We start from the raw sequence: 23,270 nt of genomic DNA on the forward strand, positions 1-23,270 counted from the left end.
AGTAATTGAATTAAGCATAAATGGAATCCAACAAAAACTCAGTTGTCTTCTCCACAGTAAAAGAAACCGAGTGCATGGGAAGAGGAAAGGTCTCTATGGAGACTGAAGTGTGGAAAGATAAATAAGAGACTTAAGATAGGCAGTTAAATTAGAAGAGAAAATATAAATGCTTCCTTTGATTAATAGTTTGTAATTATAAATAGGGGAGAAAGCACCAGCATGGGAAAACATATCATGCAGAGAATCTTCATTTTATCTGAGGCTCAGTCCATCAGCTAAAACACAACATTGGATTAAAGGAAGCAATTTTAAATTTTAGACACAACTTTATCATAGCTTTTTAGGATAAGGAGGAAGAAGCAGAGCAGCAGGAGAACTCTTAGGGGCTGTTCTCTCTGGGGAGAGACTGTGGCTGAAAGTGTGAGGGGTTTCCATATACGTCTGCTTTATTTTTAAACACTTGCCAAGTCTTCCCTTGATCAGCACTTTCTGGCAGAAGAAGGAAGCGGAGGAGGAGTAAAGGGGGCTGCAGGAAGGAGGTCAAGGAGGATGGAAATTGGTGATCTTCCCAACCCTTAAATTAAAAATTCCAGCTTGAAACACAATCCTCTCATAGTGACACATAGGCATGGAGGGGGAAGCAGGGGGGGGGTATTTATTACTTCAGCAGAACTGAAATTCTACCAAGAAAGAGTACAAGTCAATCTGTATTTGAATGTCAACAAGAGATCTGGAACTGTCTTTGTCATATTTCTCTCTTCTTTTCATGTATTAAAAAAAATGCAGGGGAGGCTTTAAAAAAAAGGCCACTGAAGTCCCCTGATCTGACGTAGCCCTGACCCTTTATATTCCATTTATAGTCTGAGTGAGAATGACATCCCCCTTACTAGCAAACTGTCCAATCCAGCTGCATGTGTCAAGATTGTATTAGGCACTAAGTGAAATATATATATGACCTTTTAGTGTTTTACACATTGGGTCCTCCTCTAAGGCTCTGGGCTGTAGATCATTTTGACCACTGCTCCTTACCCAGGAATCACTTTGAAGGGTTTTTTGGGGTCCTTTACTTTTTAAACAAACAAAATGGCACCAAAGAAGGACGTTAAGAAAGCTGCACCAGCATCAGCACCGGCACCAGCACCAGCTCCTGCCCCAGCGCCTGCCCCAGAACCAGCTAAGCCCAAAGAACCAGTAATTGATCTGAAGAGTATCAAGGTAAATGGTTGAATTTGTGTGGTCACTGAAAGAGCTCCCAGAACACAAGCTGGAAAATTTAGCAGATCCCTGCAGTAAACATTTGCATTTGTTTGTGGGTGTGAGGCAGAAGTGAAATGAATGAGTAACCTGAAGGGGTTTTCTGATTTATCTGAGCTTTTTATTTATTTACATTGCTGGAGCTATTGAAGGCATGGCACCCATTTTAATGCAAAAGCAAAGCCTGGCAAGCTCAAAAAAAAATTAACCTAGTGGCCAGTATAACTTTTATCTTATCAACATCAGCCTGGCCCTGCGTCATTGTCTATTCAATGGAGCTGCATGTAAGGAATTTTTAATGGAAAAAGAGACACACACACAATTAGATGCATGAAAACTGAATTAGTAAGACTAGAAACTCCACTCCTTCATTCCCGCCATTTCAAAGTGACTCATTACTTTGCAACTTTCATTCTGAACTCCTTTCCAAATTTTTGGAAGCAGCTGTTGTCTCTTTAGTCCTGGGTGCATTTATTTGACAGCTGCTTTGCTTATCCTCCATAAAAGACAACTTTGGCAATTCCATCAATTTCCTTTTAGCTTTGCTACTACAAACATTGATACTATAGTAAATGAGATCATGAGGTGGAAAACCTTTAAGGGAAATGTTTCAGTGACTGTATTTCTCATCTACATGTTTTTGTTCAGAATTTGCTAGTTGCTGCAAAGTGAAACTAACAAACAGGAAAAGCCTTTCAGAACTTTTTCTTAGATTGCAGATTAATCTGAATTCATATTTTCTTTGGCTTTTGCATGCTAATATTAAGATACATTGAATGTTGTTGATTTTTTACGTGACACTCTGAAGAGAACTGTCTGCAAAGAGGAATTCTGTATTTGGGAAAGGGGAGATGGAGAAGAGGAAGGAGATAGATCAACCTGTATCTCTGAGCAACATTATAAATAGTCATTCCCCACCTACCTGGGAAGCTTCTTGTCAGATTACCAATTTGGGAAGCTCTACATAAAAAATCCTGCCTAATATGGAGAACTGAAGTGTAGAAGATACAGAAACAATTCTGAGAACCCTTCTCATTTTAGCCACAGAACCCCATAATGAATTCTGTTTAGGTTAATTCAACACATACAGCTTGGTATTTCCCTGACACTTGACTATTCAGACACTTTCAATGTGATGATCTATTTGTTTATTGAAATCTTTTAAGTTTTAATTTTCACAGCCTGACCTTAAATGTTAAGTCAATATTAAGTAATAAAAAAGTTCCATACAGGATAAAATAATACACACTTACTACATTCCTCCAAATATTGAATCTGAGTTGATCAATGAAACAAAAATTGAAAGCCATTTTAAAATACTCAGAATGGTCATAATAGAGGATGAGAATACAGCCCCACCATCTTTGGCAATATTTTCTAAAACTAGATTAAACCTTTCACTTTACAAACATCCAGTTATGAGGAGGAACATGGGATGGATTTTCTACTAAATTATTTAAGTTATTTTGATGGCTGCATGTGTCCAGTTCATTAGGAGAAAATAGAATTTTCAACCCCAGTGATCTTAGCTAAACTATCTTTGCATAAATAGACAATAGTGTATTGCCATATAAAAAATGGAAGCTGCACTCTTAGGCACCACAGCAGTTCAGCATGATCCCGTTCTTTGCTCATACAGTTCTGTACTAACACTGGAGATAAATAGTTTTTGGTAACAGAGCAACGGCTCTGCATTTTGTCTGATTGGTATTGGTAACACAGTATGGCTCATTCATACTCGGCCTTGTTATGTTTTAGATAAAAGAATTCTATCTTTCCTCCTTAATAAAAAAAATCCTGACTGCTTATAAAAAGACTCTCCTCCTTTTTAAAATAAAAATGTTTATAAGGCAGCATGTATGAGGTAGGTATGTATTATTATTGTTCCCATTTTACAAATGTGAAAACTGAGTCAAAGATGTTAGGTGACTTTCATAAAGCCACAGAATGAATATGTGATAGAAATAGGAATGGATCTAATGCATTTCTATGCCCCAGTTCTGTGCTCTGACCAATAGACTCCACTCCTACAAGTGTCTCCCTCTTTGTCTTCCCCTCTAGCTAAGTACTTATGACTCCTATCACCAAAGTACTTCTCAGTCATTAGTGTATTTAACTTCTCAATAAACTCACAGAGGCAGGGCAATATTTCCCTCTAACTGAGGCATAGAGAGCTTGGCTTGCCCAGGGTGACAAGGAGTTTGTAGCAGAGACAGGAATTAAAAACAGGTCCTTTGAGTCAGTCTAGTCCAGGGGTAGGCAACCTATGGCATGGGTGCCGAAGGCGGCACATGAGCTGATTTTCAGTGGCACTCACACTGCCCAGGTCCTGGCCACCGGTCCGGGGGGCTCTGCATTTTAATTTAGTTTTAAACGAAGCTTCTTCAACATTTTAAAACCCTTATTTACTTTACATACAACCATAGTTTAGTTCTATATTATAGACTTATAGAAAGAGACCTTCTAAAAACGTTTAAATGTATTACTGGCACGCGAAACCTTAAATGAGAGTGAATAAATGAAGACTCGGCACAGCACTTCTGAAAGGTTGCCGACCCCTGGCCTAGTGCCTTGATCGCAAGAACATACTGCCTCCTCCTAGTTCAACAGGGGAGATGTCAGGAAGAGCGTGGCACCCTTGTCCTTCAAGCTGCTTAGCTAAAAGAATACTTCTATAATTAAGAGTTCCCACCTAGACTCTTAACAAGAGCTTATGAAAAACCTGAGCTTCCTACTTTATTGTAAAACTAAGCCCCAAATAGGAGATACAGCCAAGAAGCAGAAGCTGACAGATGTTTATTGCTTTAAAAATGCATCAGATACAGTAAGTATTATTTTAAAATGACTAGTGACTTTGGGGCACCTTACCTGAGACCCCAAAGTGGCTTGGCTTTCAGAAAGTGTTGAGCACCCACCCTCTAAAAACTAGCCCCCTTTAAGATGTCCTAAACTGGACACCTGAAAATTAAAGCACCCAAAAATCCCTTTTGAAAATCTTGCCACACATTTCACCCCAATCCTTAACCTCAGCAGTCCTTTCATCTTGCATTAACTCAGTTAAAGGCAAATATGTAGCAGCTCGTTTGAGCTGTCTGGGGCTGGTGCCAAATTTACTGCTTTGTAGCACCACCTATTGACTACAAAATTGATTAGCACTGATGTTGGTCTAAAATGGGAATATTCCTTAAGCTCTGCCCCATTCTTGACTGATAGCAGGTTAGCATATGATGACCGAAGGGAGAAAGGTTGGGGAAAAAATGGGGGAAGTAGGGTTAGGAAGATGAGGATATACTTTGTTCCAGCTCAGATGTCGGAGGTTCTAGTTGTCCCCATGCAGAGAGCAACAAATATTCAGGAGCCCAGTTTCCCAAAACCTTCCAATGATGGAGTTTTATTATAGTTTTTATTACTACCGCACTTATGATTTTATTTTCAGGTGTACAGGTTGATACCGCAAACATAATATGAATGTATACGCTAAGGCAGAGATACTGAGTGATGATGCATGCATATAAGAATTACAAGAGTGTGCACAAAAGCAACCAGTAGTGATTAAGGAAAAGAATGTCACGTTTTGTCAATTCCATAAGAATATCAGCAACCTTGCAGTCATGGATGTGAGGACAGATATTCAATATTCAATTATTGCAGTGGAAGTAGGAGCTTAAATACTTTTGTGGATCTGGGCCTGGGTGAGTAGAGGTATTTTAGCTGATTCATGCTCTCTCTCTTAAGAGGAGAATATATGCCTTAAAACAAACACAACCAACCAGACTGCTTAAATACAAAGAGTAGGCTTCTGCTACATCAAATACTTTCTGTCCTAGCCATTCCAATGAAAACAAGGCTTGAATCGTGGTTTAAGACGTGCAGCATAACATCATGCTTTGCTCATGTGTACACTCACTGGCATGGTATTACAGTCTTTGCAGTAGTGGTACTTAAGTTACTTGAAAGGCATTTTGAACTATCTGAAGTATAACAGGTGCTGGATAAAATCAAATTCTTGTCTTGTATATGATTACACTGCAAAAAAAATGGAAAAACTGTACATATTGTACCTAGTCCTCAGGAAAGTGCAGAACTGCCAACATGCTGTTTGATATACCCACTGTGCCCAACTCGGCAACCCTCTCCTACCCAGGACAGATTTTGGCCCTCTTGGCAGGTAGGGGGAGTTCTGTTTGTGCAGCCTCACCTTCACCTGCCTTAGTGTTCTGACTTAATTATAATTGTAAATACCCCTCCAAGAGTGTCTCAGCAATCAGTGAGCTGGTGCAAACCAGCATAGCTCCCAACTTCAATATTTTTGTATCCAGGTGCTGGAGACCTTGGGCTTGAGTCTCCATTTTCTTGCACCCTATGTCATCATTTACATTTGTGCAACATGAGCGTAAAATGCTACCATTCTCTGGTAGTACTATACAAGCACTCCCTACATAAGGTTCAAGGCAACGGAGAACCAGTCCCAGGATCTCCAATCTCTGAATGGAAAATCAGGCTCTCTGCTGCTATAGCATTATAAATGACATCTGTTTTGGAAACATGGCTTCCCAAACATGACATTATCAGGTCTGAAACCCCAGCCTGGTGAGCATTATTATACTACACAACTTCAAATTAAAAAAAAAAAGTCATCCTAGGGAACTGGTTACTGCATGACGCATGAGAAAACCTGTTGCATGGATGTGAACTGTGAATTTATTTTTACAGATGACTTTTAAGATGGTATAAACTGCTTCTCAAATTTTCTTTATCTCTTGTTGCATTTACTACTCAAGCAAGTCGTCTCTGAATGGACATTGCCAGGGGTATAACAAGAGAGGTAACTGCTAAATGCATTGACAGAAAGCATCTAGGATGGAGAACTTCAGTACACCAACCACTGCGTGGTTAACGTGATTGCAAATGCCAGTTGAGTGAGAGTCTACAGTGCAGACTCACGGCCTTTGGTGCTGCAGATTAAGGAACTGGAATGTTAATAGCAGCTCAGGATTTCCTTTGCAACTAGTAGATTCTGCACTCTTTGTCCAGGTCATCAGGAAAGACCTGATCCAATGCCCACTCAAGTCTATGAAAAAAACTGCCACTGACTCAGTTGTATATCGGATGAGGCCACTAGTGCCCAGTGCTACTTGCTGAGATGTAGGGAGGGGATGTTCAAAGGTTACTAAGCCACTTTTGAACTCCCCATTCCTGTGCTGGCTCCACACCAAGCCAGTCCCCTGATATAAATCTGACCAACGAGATGCTGCAGCATATAGGGACCACTGTGGGGCAGGGAAGACTCAGCCATGCCCTTTCCCACACCCACACACCAGGTTATAACTGCTTTATACCCACAGAGGATTCTCTATGCCAGCTGTAAGTCTAGTAGCACTGCACAAAGCGGCCTTAATGCAGAGGATAACCTGGACATCAGAATCAAATCGATTCTGAAATCCCATCATGTGAAAAACAAAGTTCACTGCTGGTGACATGTTGGACTACCTAGTTTTGCCAAAACAAAAGTTTATCTGACAATACTATTTGGAGGGGGGCCGGGGGGGACGAGTTCAACTCAGATTTTTCATAATTTCATCTGTGCAAGGAGCCTCTCGTAGGTGAAACCTGGCTTTACTTGTAGCAAATCTCTCATTCCCATGTTTGCTAACCTGAAAAACTGTTTGAAAAATAGTTTGTGCCACGACGCACAAATTGCATACTTCAGTGGTGTTTAAAACAAGAGACCAGTACCAGTTGTGAACTTCTGAAGACATTTATCACTTTTTTTTTTGGCCAGGAATAATGGAAATTAAGGCAAATTACACAACGGGCTAAATTGTCCAAAATTCAGAATAGCCTCTTTTGCTGATAATACCAATTAAAGCAAATCAGTAGTTTGAAACAGCTCCACTCACTGGAATATTATTGTAACACCCTTTGGGAGAGAAGCTAAAAGAATGAGCTGAGCTCACATCAGCTAGCTGAAGGAACGTTACTTATTTAGCCAATGAGTAGTAAAGAAACAAGTAATCTGTAAGGAGATATGAAATAGCCACAGCTACAAATTCTCCCTCAACTTTCCTGATGTTATATTTGGATCTTACACTAGTTACCAAATAGCAACTTTCATCTGTCTGGCTTGTTATACAGGACAGCTGCTGGGGGAAGTCAAGATTTTAAAGATTTTCACATCCCAAACGGGGACAAAAAACAAAAATCTCAAAAGTTTTCACAAACTGAAAATTCGTGAAAAAAATAAAAAAAGAGTTTTGTTTCAAATTTGACTTTAAAAAAAATTATATTAGCATTAGCTTACATTTTGAATTACAAAGCCATTTTGAATGGAAAAGTTGGAATTTTTCATTTTGAAAATGTCAAAACAAAACATTTCAGCTATTTTTTCAAAATTTTTACAAGTCAAGAAATATATCAAATGTGAACCTTCCCCATGATAAGTTTCGGTTTCAACAAATCAGTATTTTCTGACACAATTTTTTTTTTTTGGTCAACAAATTCCCGACCAGCTCTATTACACAGTACTTTAATGTCAAGCAGCAATAGCTCAAGTAACGTTAATATACTAACATGACCACTGGGAGGTATATTAAAACAACTAATCCATTTGAGACTATCACTAGATGTCAACAGCATTGAATTTCCTACTCACATCCTCTAGATTTTCATGCAGTGCCAAATGCAATTAGAAAAGGGACACTTTTACAAATTAGCCCAAATGAATGCTACTTCCCTCTGGAAAGCTAATGGAATCTATGCAAAATGATACCATCAACACTGCAGCTGTACCACATTTTGCTTGCAGGCATTTTAAGACTGCAAATGAATTAATCGGTTAGCTTCATCCAAAAGTTGCTCCGTAACTGCCAAGAATTATAATGTGCAGTGTTGTAGCCGTGTCAGTATTGTAATGTATTTCTGACTTTGCATGCAAAGACTTTAAAAAATAAATTCATCTGTACTTAAGTCCATTAGATTTAAGGATGCATCTGACCTTTTATATTTATAGAGGCAATCCTGATGATATAATCAGATGCATTCATTTTTATTTCCTTCTTTTATTGTATTACCAGGGACTTGTTATAAAACCAGAACCTTTGTTCCTTGGGCATTAATCTGCTCCTTATGTTTATTCCCCAAATAAAAGACAGAGAGCTAAATCCATTGGGCCTAATTCTCCTCTCCCTTGAACGGGTGATAAGTAAATGAGAAGTAACTCCACTGAAGTCAACAGAGTTATGCCAGTTTGATACCAGTGTAACTGCAAGGAGAATCAGATCCCTGCTCTTTAGTGAGGCTACTGTGACTTCAGAAAGGCATGTAATCTTTTCTGTGTATCTGACAATTAAGTGCAGTGCAGAGGATAGTATTTGCAGATACACCAGTTAGTGTCAAACTTTATTGGTGATCAGTTATCATGCTATAGGACATTAGCAGATTGCCAGCTGATGTCCAGTGAAATCCCCCCCCCCATATATGATGTTGAACAATTAATATATTCTGAGGGCTTTAGAACTTCCTCTGAGACATTCAGCATATGGTAGGCCATTGCCAGACACATGGCATCTTGAACTACAATGATGGACTACCTATCAAATCCTCTTCTAGCCATTTCAATGTCTCAGAGTTTTATGAGTTGGTTTCTCCACACCTTAACACTCCTGGAATCAATGAAATCATGCTGGTGGAAAATCAATGTCACTGGTGACCCTTGCACTTCATTGTTATTTGTCTTGTATTAGGCCTGGCCTACAATAGAAAATTAGATTTCAGAGGTGTGAAATCCACACCCTTGAGCAACATAGTTAAGCTGACCAAAGTCCCCATGTAGACAGCACTAAGTTGACAGAAGAATTCTTCCATTGACCTAGGTACCGTCTCTTAGGGAGAGGGATTACCTATGCCATTGGGAAAACCCCTCTTGTCAGGGCAGATAGCATCTACACTAAAACGCTACAGCAGTGCAGCTGCAGTGTCTCCAGTGTAGACCAGCCCTTAATTTCTAGTGGCCACAATCAGGGCTCCTTTGTGCTAGGCACTGTACATCAATATAACAAAGGGATGGATCCTGCCCCCAAAAGTGGGGGGAACACAGAAGGAGTAGATGAACTCTCCACATACAAAAATCTTGGCCTCATCCTCTAGGGCTTTTCACCTTGTGCAGGCATTTATCCCTGTGCAAAGTGAATGTAAAGCAAGTGCTACCAGATCAAAAATGGTAGTGTTTCTCCCTCACTTTGCACTAGTGTAAATGGGTTTGCACAGTAGCAGGTCACAGGGCATTGGGTTCCCTGCTTTCATAGCAATAGTCATTTTTTATTCCTAGGAAGTCAGAAAAAAGCAAACCCTGCAAATATGCTACTTAGCAGTCATTGTGCCTGTAGAGAATATCACAGGCATTAGGAATGAAAATGGCCTATTGCATTGGTGTAGCTCATCTGTCCACCCCCCTTGGCCAGTTCAGGTTTGTTCCGACAGCACTTTGTCCAATCTGGATTTAAAATTATTTAAGTGGCTGGGCTCCCCTTGTGCCTTGGGGAGGGTATTTCCCAATCAAACAGACCTCAGTGTTAGGACTTTCCGTTGCTCTTTTTCATGCACTCTAAAACCCCTACCCCCACCTCCTCTTTGTAACACTGCACCAGTAGTTCTTGACCTTTTCTACGCTGCATCCCCCTTTGCGCTCCCACTCTCTCAATTTGGGATCTAGTCGGGATCTCCCACATCGGACTGGGTGATCACAAACCTCAGGTTGAGAACCCCTGACCTAAACAGTGTCCTTCCCGTTTTTGGTGTTAAAATCCTTCATCTATATCTAGACAGTTATCTATTCACCTATGAATATTGTTGAGTAAAGTGACCACAATTCAGTTCCTTTGATCTCTCCATACATTGCAATTCCTCCAGCCATTCATTATTTTTGTTGTTGTTTTCTGAATTTCCCTGCAACTTGAGTATCTTCCCATGGGTCCTGTGGTCATCGCATAGTCTGACAATACAGAAAGAGTTATTCATGAAAGTTCTGACCTATCAAAAGCCAGAGAACATTTTGCAAACCTTACCAAACATCACTAGAAACAGGACCACAGAGCATGTTAAGTGAAGAGAAATAAACTAAAAATCAGTGTTTAATTTGTTTCAATATGTTCTTGCAATATTTTCACGCTAAAGGCCATATTCCAATGCCCTTCCAATGCAGAGTAGCATCTTACTCCTGGAGCAGTTCAATTAAAGCCAGGTGAACTGACCCTAGCATATAAGTGAAGATATCAGAATCTGTCTCTAAATCAAAAATATTCCTTAGTTCATTTTAATCTAGAATCTGTAACAATATGGGGAATGTCTCTGGCATACCAATATTTCCCCTTCTGAGCCAAAGCCTATTGAAGTCAGTGAGAGTCTGTTCATTGACTTGAAGGGGCTTTGGAATATGCCACACATATATCAACCCATGCCATTCAGCAGCATCCTTCAGAGCCCATCAAAGCCAATCCGGTAGTCAGTTCCATAGGATGCCACCCTTATGTCTCCATTGACCTGATTGCAGGATCAATGGTTACATGTACATCCATCCCCTCGCCACATAACTCCCAGCCTCTGGAAGTAGAATGGATTGAAAATAAAATGTAATACGAAAATTTATGTCCAAAAATATTTTAGTTTTCATCAAAAATATTTTAGGATGGAGTTTTTTAAGCCAGCCACAGGTCAGGTCAGAAAATGCAATAACATTTTCATGAATATTTTCACTGAAAAAACACTCCATGTTTTCCCAGGGCAAAAATCTTTTCAATGGAACATTTTCCAGCCAACTTTGCTAGGCAGGGAAGGGCTAAGATTGGAACTGAAATTTACATGTCATAAGTGGCAACACACTGCATTGAGACTAGCTGAGGTAACCCGCTGAGTAATATTTAGAGGTTGTAATAATCTTTTAAAAGTTCCCATTCTCCCCCACCCCGCCCCATCACATTAACCAATTACAATCTACAGCTAAGCTCTGTTCACAGCTTTCTCGCTTCTTCTGCCACATCCTCAGCCGGTGTGAATCAGTGTAGCTCCACCTCAGAGATATGCCAGTTTACATCTGCTGGGGATCTGATAGCATTTCAGTGCATCAGAAAACTGGGCTAAGCGAAACAAGAGCATCCACCCAGTGTACGAGGGCAATCCAACCTCCACACTTGGGATTCACAGAGCTGATTGGCCATGGGAAGATCTTTCAAATGAGTTCCCCACAATCCAAACACTACTACTATCTATCCTGGGTATGTCCCTGCCCCACCCCAACCCCACTGATATAAAATAAATAATATACCATAATAATTCATAATAACTGAGTATGTGTGCAACACTTCTCATGTTCAGGAAACTTTTCAGACACAAAGTCACATTCATCATTAATGTAACTAAACAACTCCCCGGTGAAAAAAGGCAAACACCTTTACCACATTTTATAGGTGGAGAAGCAGCGGCAGAGAAAACTCAATGAACTTGCTGAGTGCCATACAGCAGGTTAGAGTGAAAGCCAGGATTTCAATTCAGATCATTGGGTCTCATTTGTCCCACAACTTTACCCACAGGACCTCCCATGAGGTGAAGGGAGAGCTTCAGGGCTAAATTTCTCTGTCTTTTTAGGACACCTCATACCTTCAGTTCGGAGGTGTAGGCTAGTCTTTCCTATGATTCCTGGAGACAGTCCCCAGGGTGACAAGACTTACCACCCCTTCCCAGTACACACCTGGGACAGCTCCACTGGCTAGCGTGCCATGAGGTCCTCTCCTCTCCTGTCCATTCCCCATCCCACCATTAACAGGCACTCCATTAGTTTCCAAAAATCTTACTCAGACCCTCATCCCCATCTCTGGGAAAAGTGTGTTAATTCCCCCTGCAGTACAACAAAACCTTCCCACACTCCCATCAGCAGCAGACCTTCTCCCCTTTCCCCACAAGGGATCTATACAATTTGCTTTCTGGTGTTCCTCCTGGATAGATGGAGGGATTCCTGCCCCCACTCAGTGGTGGAGGCTTCAACCCATCATTGCTCCTGTGTGTGGGTGGAATCTCATCAGGTTGATTTTCCCCCCTTGTCTTTTCTTTCCTCGTACTCTCAAGCATCATTTTCCACACACAACCAAAGACATTGGGGGAACCTTCAGCCTGATGGCACCTTTATCTAGCTCTGAAATAAAACTATCAGTCGGGAAATATAATTTTAGGGGTTTAGGGTCACATAGCCCCTTAATGTTTTCTTCATGCCCAACAGATACCAACGAGCCAGAGAAAAATGAACCATCTAATCTGCCCATTCCCTCCACATTAGTGGGTCAGGCAACATACTATATATGTCCATCAGATCCCATAATATCATTAGGAAGGGCTTAGTACAGCCATGCAAGCCCCAACCTGGCTTCACTCTGCTGTGCATAAAGAAGAAGTCCTGTAGAACAGGGAATAGAAGCAGAGACTGGGAAATCTGTAGTGCCTTAAAAATGAATTACCCATGGGCATGCAAACTATTAACTTCAATTACAGCCTCAGAAATAGGGAGGGTCCAAACATTCTGATAGTTTTTCCATTAAAAATGTTTATCGAGATGCTGGGCTCAGTAGGTCAAGTCAACCTTTAAAGGGAAGACAGGGTGGATCAGCTAGACATTCAGAATCAACATTTACATTGTTAAAGTCAGAACTAAACCAATAATAGTCCTACAGACCAGTCCTCTTTTCACATGATAATGGCCAGCTGCAGCACCACACTGGCATAAGAAAGGCCTGATCCAAAGCCAGCTCAAGTCAATAGGAGTCTTTCTGTTGATTTCAATGGGCTTCGGGACAGGCACCAAGTCTGCTGGCTGGAAAACCTCAGCCAGTTCAAGTACCAACAGCTTCCTACGGGGGTCAAGGATCCGTATGTGAAAATGTAAAACCAGCCAGATGGACAAACACAGAGCTCCTCCCTCTCTGTGGCTGACTTTATAGCCTGTGGAACAAATAGGAGCTCTTCAGAAAGAGGAGCCCCAAGCAGGTTGAGAAGGAATATTCCTTCCTTACGTTACAGCTCAAGAAAGTGCTGACAAGAGTCAAACCTCACTGAATCTTGTCACTCCCTGCCCCTTTCTGGCCACCTAAAAATAACCTCAGTAAAACGTCTGTCAAGAAATAGATCTATCCCTTTGCCCTAAGAAAGCTAAAGAACTCTACAAGGGGAGTGGCCGCTTCATTCTGACACTCGAGCTGGTTGTGATGTCACACCCTTCACATATATAAGAAGAAGAAGAAAAGGGAGGGGGGAAGGACCACTCTCTCAGGGATTCAAGAAGCCCTCGGCCAATTCTTCCAGCCCATCTGCTCTTCTTCTTTTCCAACCATCTCAATCATGGTGGGTCCACAGGAAATATAATTCTTAATAGTGAGCCAATCATTTTAATGCGTGTATCTAGCTTCTAGTTTGGATTAGTCGTAGGAGGAAAGATGGCCAGAAAAAGTGTTTAGTTTGAGGTAGGAAGCCAAGCAAGCAGGAATCTTTAAAGTTTTATTTTGGCCTTGGGGGAAAAATGAAGCTTAATGGATTCTCTAGGCTGTCCAGTTGGTCTGGTCTCTTACACTGGTTAGTGGTAGCAGTGTAGTTCCTATAACTTTACACTGAATAGATACTATTGCAGTATTATATGCTAAAATTTTTTGTGTGTATGATGCACTCTGATGTGGTTGCAAAGGAACCATATAATAAATTACCACCTTAGGAACAAAGTGCTGATAAACAACTAATTTAAAAACAAAGAGGCTTTAATGTATAGGTGTATTTGTTATCCTAATGTTGAGCTGCTGGTTAAGCAATGATACTTCAAATGATCTTAATGTTGTATGTCTGTAGTAAAATGATAAATGGCCTGGAAGTACATTAACAACTTCTCTGTTTGTTAAGAGACACTTGATTCATTGCTTAAGCTGCAGCCCTGGTTTTGCCCTAGATATACATTTCAATAGAATCTTTAAATAGTCTTATGATGCTTTAAAAAAACAAACAAAAGAAAAACCAAGCAGACACTTGCTAATATGACTTGCCATGGCCCAGTTGCATTCGGCAGGACAGGGATGCTAGAACTCTCAGATACCTTGTGCTATTTTCTTTCTTCTGTCAATGCATTTTCAACAGTACTAGTTCTCTTTTTCTCTCTCTCTTTTCCCTCCCAACTGCAGTCCTTCAGTGCCGACCAGGTTGCCGGTAAGTGGAACAGGAATTTAACTGCCATAGTACTGAGGTAACACACTACCAAATACTAGACATACCCTAGTCTAACCAGAACTTTCTCCATTGCTAGCCCTGTTGGTATTCGAGCTACTCCTGAGAATTGGACAAACAAGCTAATTTTTTTTGCCCCTTTGAAAGATGATTCATGGAGGTACTTGGATGCTTTAAAATCCAACAGGTCCCCCGCCCCCTTTTTTTAAAAGCTATTTTTGTGATTGATTTCTTTCCAACAGATCGAGTTCTCCAAGGAGCAGCAGGATGGTAAGTCACAAGACAGCCAATAATATATCTGCACATGCATTCTAATAAAGTTTAACCTTAAGGAAGACAGGAGGCCAGATCTTCAGCTGATATAAATCAGTAGCACCACTGATGACATGGGAGTCATGCTGACTTCTACCAGCTAAGGATCTGACCCTAGATTTCCAGGTCCCTTATTTGAATGCTTACATTCTGCCTAATCTGCCAGGTACACAGACCCAAGAGGACCTCTAATATTGCCAGCTGTAGCTGGTACATCTTCTTCAAAGTGTGTCATTGATGTGTCAAATGGATGTGGAGAAGCAGTTTTTAACCATAAGGAACTAGGCTGACACCAGGAGAGGGGGAAAGCGAAGCTGAAAAATTAACTTAGCTGCAGTTACACTGGATTGTTATTTACATTAATGGAAGATTAAAAAGCTCTATGAAAAACCTGCTTGTCACTCTTGGCTGGGTGATGATTCGGGGAAAAAAAAGAGAGCTATATTGCTGTAAATACACTTATGAAGCATGGAAATAGTTAGCAAATTACTCATGTATACTGGTGTGTATAATAATCTGGATGTATTGCTATCCTTTGCTTGCTGCTGTATTTCCTGCTTCTATATCAGTAGCTAGCAACATACAGGATTATTCCGTTAAACCTGTAGTCTTCCTAAAGAGGTCTGGCTCAAATCCTGAAGTTTTAGAAATTCCCCTGTGAAGAGCCTAAAATCTGCTCCAGGGGCGTTTTTTAACTATCCCAATGGATACATTTTGGTTATGTTACATAATATAATGTAGGCTAACAGCAGCAAAAACCCAGTACGAAATGAATTTGATCCCTGCTGTGACTAGCTTCTGTTTTGAGGAGAGGTACAAAGGACCAACTAGAAATCAAAAGTCACAGAAAGGGAAAATTCATCAGAGCTTCCAGCTAAAGAGACTGACCTAAATCACGAAGTCTCAATCTGAACTTCCAGGGTCTGATTCCGCTCTCGGTTACTTTCATTTAACTCTGGTTTTACCATCAAAGTCAACTGAGTTACACCAGCGTGAGATCAGAACTAGGCCCCCTGGTTCCAAACACCCCTGATCATTAAGTGGGTTGATTTGGACTCGTCTCTAATTATAACTGGGGCACTTTCACAAAGGGGTTGGGAATGGTTATGGAAAAATTGCGTCAACTAGAATGCGTGTGTATAACAAAGCAGCAGCTTTTCCAGCCTCCATCCTGCTATTTCAAAGTAGCCAGCTGTTGCAAAGTTGTGATGACTGATCCAAGTAATGGAGCAATTAAAGGCCACTTGGGAAACAGAAGAACTCATTTGAAATACATTAACCCTACCCATTACAACTATTCAGCCCTGCTACAGAATCAGCAGCTGAGCATAACACTATTCAGGGCCAGATTTTGGACTTGCTTACACCAGTATAAATCAGGACTGGCTCCATAGAATTCAATGGAGGAACACTGGGAAGAAAAAAGTGTCAGTGAGAGATTTTAACTGAGCCCTTTTCACTGAACTGGGAATCTGCATCAATGAATATTAAATCCTTTTTAGATTTAAAAAAAATCAAGAGAGGAAAAAATTTGGTCTTGGAACACTCCGTATGTTCTTGCTAAAGGCAAAAAAAAGTGTCACGTTTTAAACTTAGGTCTGGATAAATATCTTTAACACACAAGATGAAGGGCCAGATGGCATAAATCGGTCAAGTTCCATTGACTTCCACCTCTCGGAAACAGCCAATACAAAGTCTGTAGATTGCAAGAGGCTGTTTTGTACAACTCTAAAAGGCCCAAATTGTATAGCCTGCTGTAAAAGGGGAGTAAGGGGAGAGGGCTAGCAGCAATGTGTTGTAGGTCTCAGCACATCAGACAGTAAGGGGATTAATTCCAGACGTGTTATATTACAGTCTAGCAGAACCACATACTGCATCAGCAGTTTTACTGGGTGGCAAGAGTCCTCCAGGCAGACTGTAGATGGAGCTAGCACCAAAATACATCAGTTTCACGTGCCCCCGAGAAAGATGAATGAAGACATAATTTGGCACTTGGCTTCTTGACCCAAGTCTGTCCCAAGGCAGGAAGAACAGCCACCTATATACAGTACAATCAAAGCCTTCCTCCAAAATGCGTTTTCAACAGGAACAAGCTGCCGTAGTGAAATACATAATTAGTCCACATTGCACTTACCACACAGGAAGGTCAAACTTTTGGCTGTTAAATTACAGTAGATCTATAGCATAGACCCTAACAAAACAAAGTAAACTGCCATAGATCTTTAGCTAAGTTCTTTATCACAATGCTATTAAAGTACAAAATAAAGATTATTAAAGGGGAGCATTGCAGTTGAAGATGAAGACTGAGAATGCTGTGAACAGGATTTTTCACATTAATTTTTAATGGAAAAAGTGTCGGTGTGCCAAGGTCGCAACTGGCAATTGGAAAATAAATGGACATCTGTCATCTCGGGGCAGATTTGATTCAGTCAGAATGTACTGGCATGAAAAACTATACAAGGGCTGCCAAAGAAAGAAAGACAGACTCCTTGGGTATCTGTTATATGGGAATGACCCACCCAGGATGGGTGTGATAGAATATGAAATGACAGATGTGGAGAGACATTTCATAGCAATACAACATTGTGAGAGAAGGCAAGGGGTAAATTTCAGATGCCTCAGATTTCATGTTAACAGCCATACTGCTGAATCACAGCCTGTGTTCTTCAAAGCAGACAGAGCTCTTGTACTGCAAGGAGCTTTTGCAAAAAAGTTTTCATCCCCTTGGTGAAATAAAATAAAATAGATTATTCAAGAACTTTTTACTTTCCACTGATAGGCTGGCTATAAGTGTCTCCATTCATGAACAAGTTTCTTAATCAGGGCCGGCTCCAGGCACCAGCTGAGTAAGCTCATGCTTGGGGCGGCAGATTCTAGGGGGCAGCTTCCGCCCAATCCTAGGGTGGCATGGCCCCCCTTTTTCCCCCCCTGCTCTGGCAGCAAACTCGGCAGCGCAGCCCGCGTCCTTCCCTCCCCGCTGACCGGAGCAGTGCAGAGCCCTCCCAGCAGCCGGCGCGGTAGTCGGGGCTGCCAGGTGAGCACCCCGCTGAAGCCCTGGCCGCCCCCCTTCTCTCTCCCCCCCCCCACTAGACCAGGCGCACACTCTGCAGCACAGGGAGTCCCCCTGCACCCTGGCTCCGGCTGCCCTGTAGGGATTTTATGTTTTGTTTTTTCCCCTGCACTGTTCCTGCCCCTTCCCTGCTTCACTGCTTCAGTCATGCTATGTCCCACCCCCCGCTTTGCCGCTCCAGCCGCCCCACAGATTTTTTTTTCACCTGCTTTGCCGCTCCAGTCGTGCCTTTTTTTTGTTTTTTGTCCCCCCCCCCCCATTTACCGCTCCGGCTGTGCTGCAGGTTTCCCCCTCCCAGCTTTGCCATTCCAGCCGCGCAGTGTTTTTGTTCCCCCACCCCGCTTTGCCGCTCTGGCCGCGCTATGGGTTTTTTCCCCCTACTTTGCCGCTCCGGCGGGACCTCCCCCCCCTTTTTTTTTGCTTGGGGCGGCAAAAAAGCCAGAGCCGGCCCTGTTCTTAACATAGCCAATCTTCCTTGGCGGCACTTAAGGTAACCACATGGGGCAATTACAAAACTACTGTTGGCTATTAGAACCAGGAAAGAGATGAAGGGTGGACAGAAGAAGGTTAAAAATAGTGATACTAAAATGTCATAGGATGTAAAGTTTTGCTTGAGACCATGAGCCAAAGTCTCTGCAGTCTAACTCCATTGACTTCAGTGGTGTTACACTAGCAGAGAATCTGGCCCCATGTCTTGGTCAATACTGTCTAGTTAACACTGAGCTACCCGTCTCATCTCACCCTCTCATCTTCTCCTTACAGACTACAAGGATGCCTTCCTCCTCTTTGACAGGACAGGTGAAGGCAAGATCGTCTTAAACCAGGTTGGTGACATCATCCGTGCTCTGGGACAGAACCCTACAAATGGTGAGATCAAGAAGATCCTGGGCAACCCCAGCAAGGAAGGTAACTATCCTACAGTCTGTAGGCGCCTAATGGCCACAGTGGCTGGGGGTGCATGTTCATAAGACTTTTAAATTACCAAGCTCTGGTAGCAAAGCCAGCAGTCTGTAATATAGGCAAACTGAACTCTTCCAGATTGACAAAAGGAAAACAAATCTTAGCGCTGATCCCAAAGAGACTTAAGTGTGTGAGTAACTTGAAATTAACGGCACTACTCCTTAACGTAAACTTAGACACACGCTTGTCAATACCTGATTTACAATGGCACCACTGGCGCCGGGCCCATGGTTGAAAGGGGCCCTGGCCCACTCTTCTCTGGCCCCCGCGCTCTCCTGTGGGGTCAGAGAAGCTTGATGCTGCAGGCTGCTGGGGTTCCATGGCAGCCTCTGCCGGCAGCAGCCTGGCTACTCCCCAACCTCTTTTCCAGCACGCTATCTTCCCTCCCGCCCCCCGCCGCCACCGCCGCCGCCAATCAGCTGTTTGCTGGCAGGAGGAGGGAGGAGGAGGGAGCCTCAGCACCCCGCTCCGGGGAGGAGGAGGAGAAGAGGTGGGGGGGAGGCCTTGGGGAAGGGGTTGGAATTGGGGCATACCCCCTCCAGCCCCCTGCATGAGCATCCCCACAAGCCCAGCCCACACCCCCAGCCCACCCTGACCGCTGCACCCCCTCACATACCTCGAGCCCCCTGCCCTGACTCCTGCACCCCCCCATACACAGCCCCCTGCACTTCCTCACACACATCCAGCCCCGTCCTGACCCCTGAACCCCTACACCTCCCCAGCCCCCTGCCCACCCTGACCGCTGCACCCCCTCACACACCTCCAGCCCCCTGCCCTGACTCCTGCACCCCCACATACACAGCCCCCTGCACTCCTTCACACACATCCAGCCCCGTCCTGACCCCTGAACCCCTACACCTCCCCAGCCCCTGCCCACCCTGACTGCTGCACCCCCTCACACACCCCAGCCCCTGCACCCCTCACACCCCAGCCCCTGCACCCCTCACATACCCCAAGCCCCTGCCCTGACTCCTGCACCCCACCCACATCCAGCCCCCTGTCCTGACACCTGCACCCCACACCTCCCCAGCCCTCACTCCTGCATAACCCCCACACACACCCAGCCCCTGCCATAAACCTGCACACACCCCCCACATCCCTATCCCCATCCTGAGAACCAAACAGGAACTGCCCCACATAAGCGCTCCACACCCCAATCTCCTGCCCCAAGCCTGAGCCCCCTCCCTCGCCCTAGCTCCTGGCCAGACCCTGCACCCGAACATTTTTTTACAATATTTGGAATGATCATTAAGTGGTCCGTCCAGACCCTCCGTGATTTTCAAGTGGTCTGTGGAAAAATAAGTTAGACTACATGAACAATCAAGGTACCTCACTTTATTTTAATTTACTTGCTATTACTTATAGGAGGAGGATGAAGAAAAAAAAGAATGAAAAATGGGGGCAGGGGGAGATAAGAGAGAATGTTCTTTTTCTTGGCTGGGTCCCAAGAACAAACCCCAAAAATGAAGCTGAGCACAGGGTTGGGGGGGCCCCCACTAACTCTAAACCCACCACTGGCTGTCACGTCACCTGGGCTGGGGATACTGTCAGGGCCAGTGTAACCACTGGCGAACTAAGCGACCGCCTAAGGTGCCAAGATTTGGGGGTGCCAAAAAGCAGTGCCCCAAAACTTTTTTTTTTACACTACAGTGGAGTCACATCTTACACAGGGGTTAGGTTCTAAGGTCAGCGCGTAAGAGGAAAATCGCGTATAGTGAAAATTACCATAAACTACAATATACACTAGAACAGGGATCCTCAACCTATGGCACGTGTACCAAAGGTGGCACACAAGCCGTATTTTTTTAATGGCAGGCTGCGGGTCCCGGCTGCCGACCTGGGGTTCTGTTCACTCAGCAGGCAGCGGGCTGAGCAAGGCCAGCAGTGGGCCAGCTCCTATCAGCCGGGATCCCGGCCTCTGGCCCTGCTCAGCCCGCTGACGATCTGGGGTTCTGGCTGCCGGCCCCTTGCCAGCCAGGGTTTCGGCCACCAGCCCCGCTCAGCCTCCTTCCGGCCTGGGTGAACGGCAGGAGGCTGAGCAGAGCCGCCAGCTGGGACCCCAGCTGGCAGCTGAGTGAACGGAGCCCCAGGCCGGCAGCACTTCAGCGGTGGCTGGGACCTGCAGCCTGCCATTAAAAAAAAAATAAATCAGCTCGCGTGCCACCTAAGAAGGGCACCGTAAAACTCACAGGCCAAGGCAGGGTTGGGGTATAAAGTGGCTTTGCGTCCTCCCAGTCTTGGGCTGATCTGGGGATGGAGAGGCCTCTGGCATAATTTAGACAACTCTGGGGGCCTGTGTAAGTTACAACTGCCCTATCAATTGTGGCACTGGCCTGAATCTTCATAGTACTCTGTCCTGCAGCCCTGCTCCCAGAACACTCTTCCTGCCCACGCCAAAACCCATCCCTGGCTGGAAACCTTCCATTCCAAAAGAATACCACCTTTAAAAAAGTGAAAAGAAGGGTGGAACAGTGGTCTTAACAAACACCAGACTGTAACCTTAACTGGAACTTCCATGATAGTGACAACTGAATCCATATGGCAGTGGGATTGCTAAAGGCGTGGGGAAAGAAACAGGATTAAAGCCAACAGAGGGAATGCAGAAAGAAGGGATGCTTGAGATGGGAGGGCCTTTCTTATTCCAGCATGGGTATTCAGGAGAATTCTATAGAACGGCTGTGTCTCCAGTAGTGTTATAACTAACACTTTCTTTCCAGAGATGAATGCCAAGAAAATTACATTTGAAGAATTCCTGCCCATGATGCAGGCAGCTGCCAACAACAAGGAACAGGGTACCTTTGAAGACTTTGTTGAAGGTCTGCGTGTCTTTGACAAGGAGGGCAATGGCACAGTCATGGGTGCTGAACTCCGTCATGTACTGGCTACTCTGGGTAAGGGATTTTCATTTCAGCGAGGAACTCAGAAAAGCTAGCATTGGTTGCAGGGCACAAGACAGAGAGGAAAGGGGTGTTACAATCAGTGCTGAGACAGGCATAGGACTACAAAGTTAGACTAGTGAGTATTCTACAGTAAATGGACTAACAACCCAGCCTAGAGTCTAAGGCAAAAGTATTTTTACTATTTCTAGGCTCAGTCTAAGAGATTAAAAAAAAAGACACGAGACAATGTTGTAGATTTCAGGGACAAAGTTATTTGACCAATGGCAGAGGCTTCCACGTCTTATTGAATAGTGAGTACAATCTTTTTGAACGTGTGGATGGAGACCTTACAAGGAAAGGTGAACCACAGTTGAAAACAAACATTTTTGAGGATAGAAGGAACTCATGATAACTGAGCAAGAGAGCAAGAGGATGCATGGAGGCAAGTTTAACACGATTTCTGAGAGTCTATGGAATGTGGAAACAAACCCAATTCTGTCTGTGCTTCAGGGGAGAAGATGACGGAGGAAGAAGTAGAAGAACTGCTGAAAGGACAGGAAGACTCTAATGGCTGCATCAACTATGAGGGTAGGTATTAATAGTCAATAACCTCAGCACTCTCTTCTGCTACACATTTGGTACTTCTTTCAGAAAGTTTCATAACTGATTGTTTTTAATGGTGAAATCCTTTATGCCAATAATCAGTGAATGAGTCAATGAGCCTTCTAGATACATCAGTTAGACAAGGTACAATGAAAAGGTTATTCCAAAAGACAGCTTGTTAGCACTGATTGCTAAGCAGTTGCACTCAACATGCTCAGCCAGAAATCAGGATATGAAAATAAAGGGTTAAATTTCAACAATGACATAAATTACTTCTGTTTTGGCCAAGACTAAACTTACGTTGGAAGAGTTCTGACTGCAAGTACAGTTAACCAAAGCCAAGGCTTTGAGGCAACTCTTGATTTGGCACTTATTCAGCTGTGTCACAGTGTAGTGGGAGGGGAGTTTAACTTGCACAGCATTGAAGACTAAGATAATTTTATTACAATCTATCAGCAGCTCAATCTGATTAGTACTACATTTTATCTTAAAACAAAGAGAGCATTAGTACCTTGCGCTCCTCAAAACTGTTTAATCTGTGAAATACCTTTAAAATAAAACTCCCTCACCCCACTGACTCTATCAAATCTGCATTATTCCACAGCATTTGTAAAACACATCATGTCTCTTTAAATGGATTTCACAAAATATAATACGGTATGTCCCTCTGATTTGCATGTTTTACCTTCTCTTCCTTAGGTGCTTTGTTTAGTGGCTTTCTATCTGCATGCAGCCAGCGGTAATGGGTGGTGGTTCCCAAGTGATGATAACTACCAGTCTCCTGCTTTACAAATAAGGGGAGGGAGTGTTGTCCAGTGGCAGAAGAAAGGGACTGGGAGTGAGAAGTCTCTGGTTCCAGTCTCAGCTCTACAACTGACTTGTGGTATGACCATGGGCAAGTCCCCTAACCTCAGCCTCAGTTTCCCAATCTGTGAAATGATTAAATA

At 43.3% G+C, this 23,270-nt stretch overlaps 1 protein-coding gene across 2 annotated transcripts; it reads left to right on the forward strand.

Moving 5' to 3' along the window:
• Positions 1 to 959: 959 nt before the first annotated feature.
• Positions 960 to 22,980, forward strand: MYL1 (myosin light chain 1). Of its 2 annotated transcripts, none has more exons than XM_039495422.1 (6): positions 960 to 1,215; positions 14,742 to 14,769; positions 18,644 to 18,787; positions 21,559 to 21,732; positions 22,231 to 22,308; positions 22,928 to 22,980. In XM_039495422.1, exons 1-6 carry the CDS (start codon positions 1,084 to 1,086, stop codon positions 22,954 to 22,956), a joined length of 585 nt encoding a protein of 194 aa, XP_039351356.1. In that variant the 5' UTR covers positions 960 to 1,083; the 3' UTR covers positions 22,957 to 22,980. The 2 variants fall into 2 exon arrangements, with proteins under 2 accessions (XP_039351356.1, XP_039351357.1); XM_039495423.1 differs by lacking the exons at positions 960 to 1,215; positions 14,742 to 14,769 and adding exons at positions 13,524 to 13,635; positions 14,457 to 14,481.
• The last annotated feature ends 290 nt before the right edge of the window (positions 22,981 to 23,270 follow it).

The sequence above is a fragment of the Mauremys reevesii genome, linkage group 11 (genome assembly GCF_016161935.1).
Source record: "Mauremys reevesii isolate NIE-2019 linkage group 11, ASM1616193v1, whole genome shotgun sequence".
In the NCBI taxonomy this organism is placed as follows: Eukaryota; Metazoa; Chordata; order Testudines; family Geoemydidae; genus Mauremys; species Mauremys reevesii.

What these genes read in the sequence shown, in the direction of transcription:
- MYL1 (XM_039495422.1), top strand. Translation starts at nt 1,084, where the DNA reads ATGGCACCAAAGAAGGACGTTAAGAAAGCTGCACCAGCATCAGCACCG. An exon ending in TTGATCTGAAGAGTATCAAG is followed by an intron (nt 1,216 to 14,741) that starts GTAAATGGTTGA and finishes TCTTTCCAACAG; the next exon opens with ATCGAGTTCTCCAAGGAGCA. An exon ending in TCATGTACTGGCTACTCTGG is followed by an intron (nt 21,733 to 22,230) that starts GTAAGGGATTTT and finishes TCTGTGCTTCAG; the next exon opens with GGGAGAAGATGACGGAGGAA.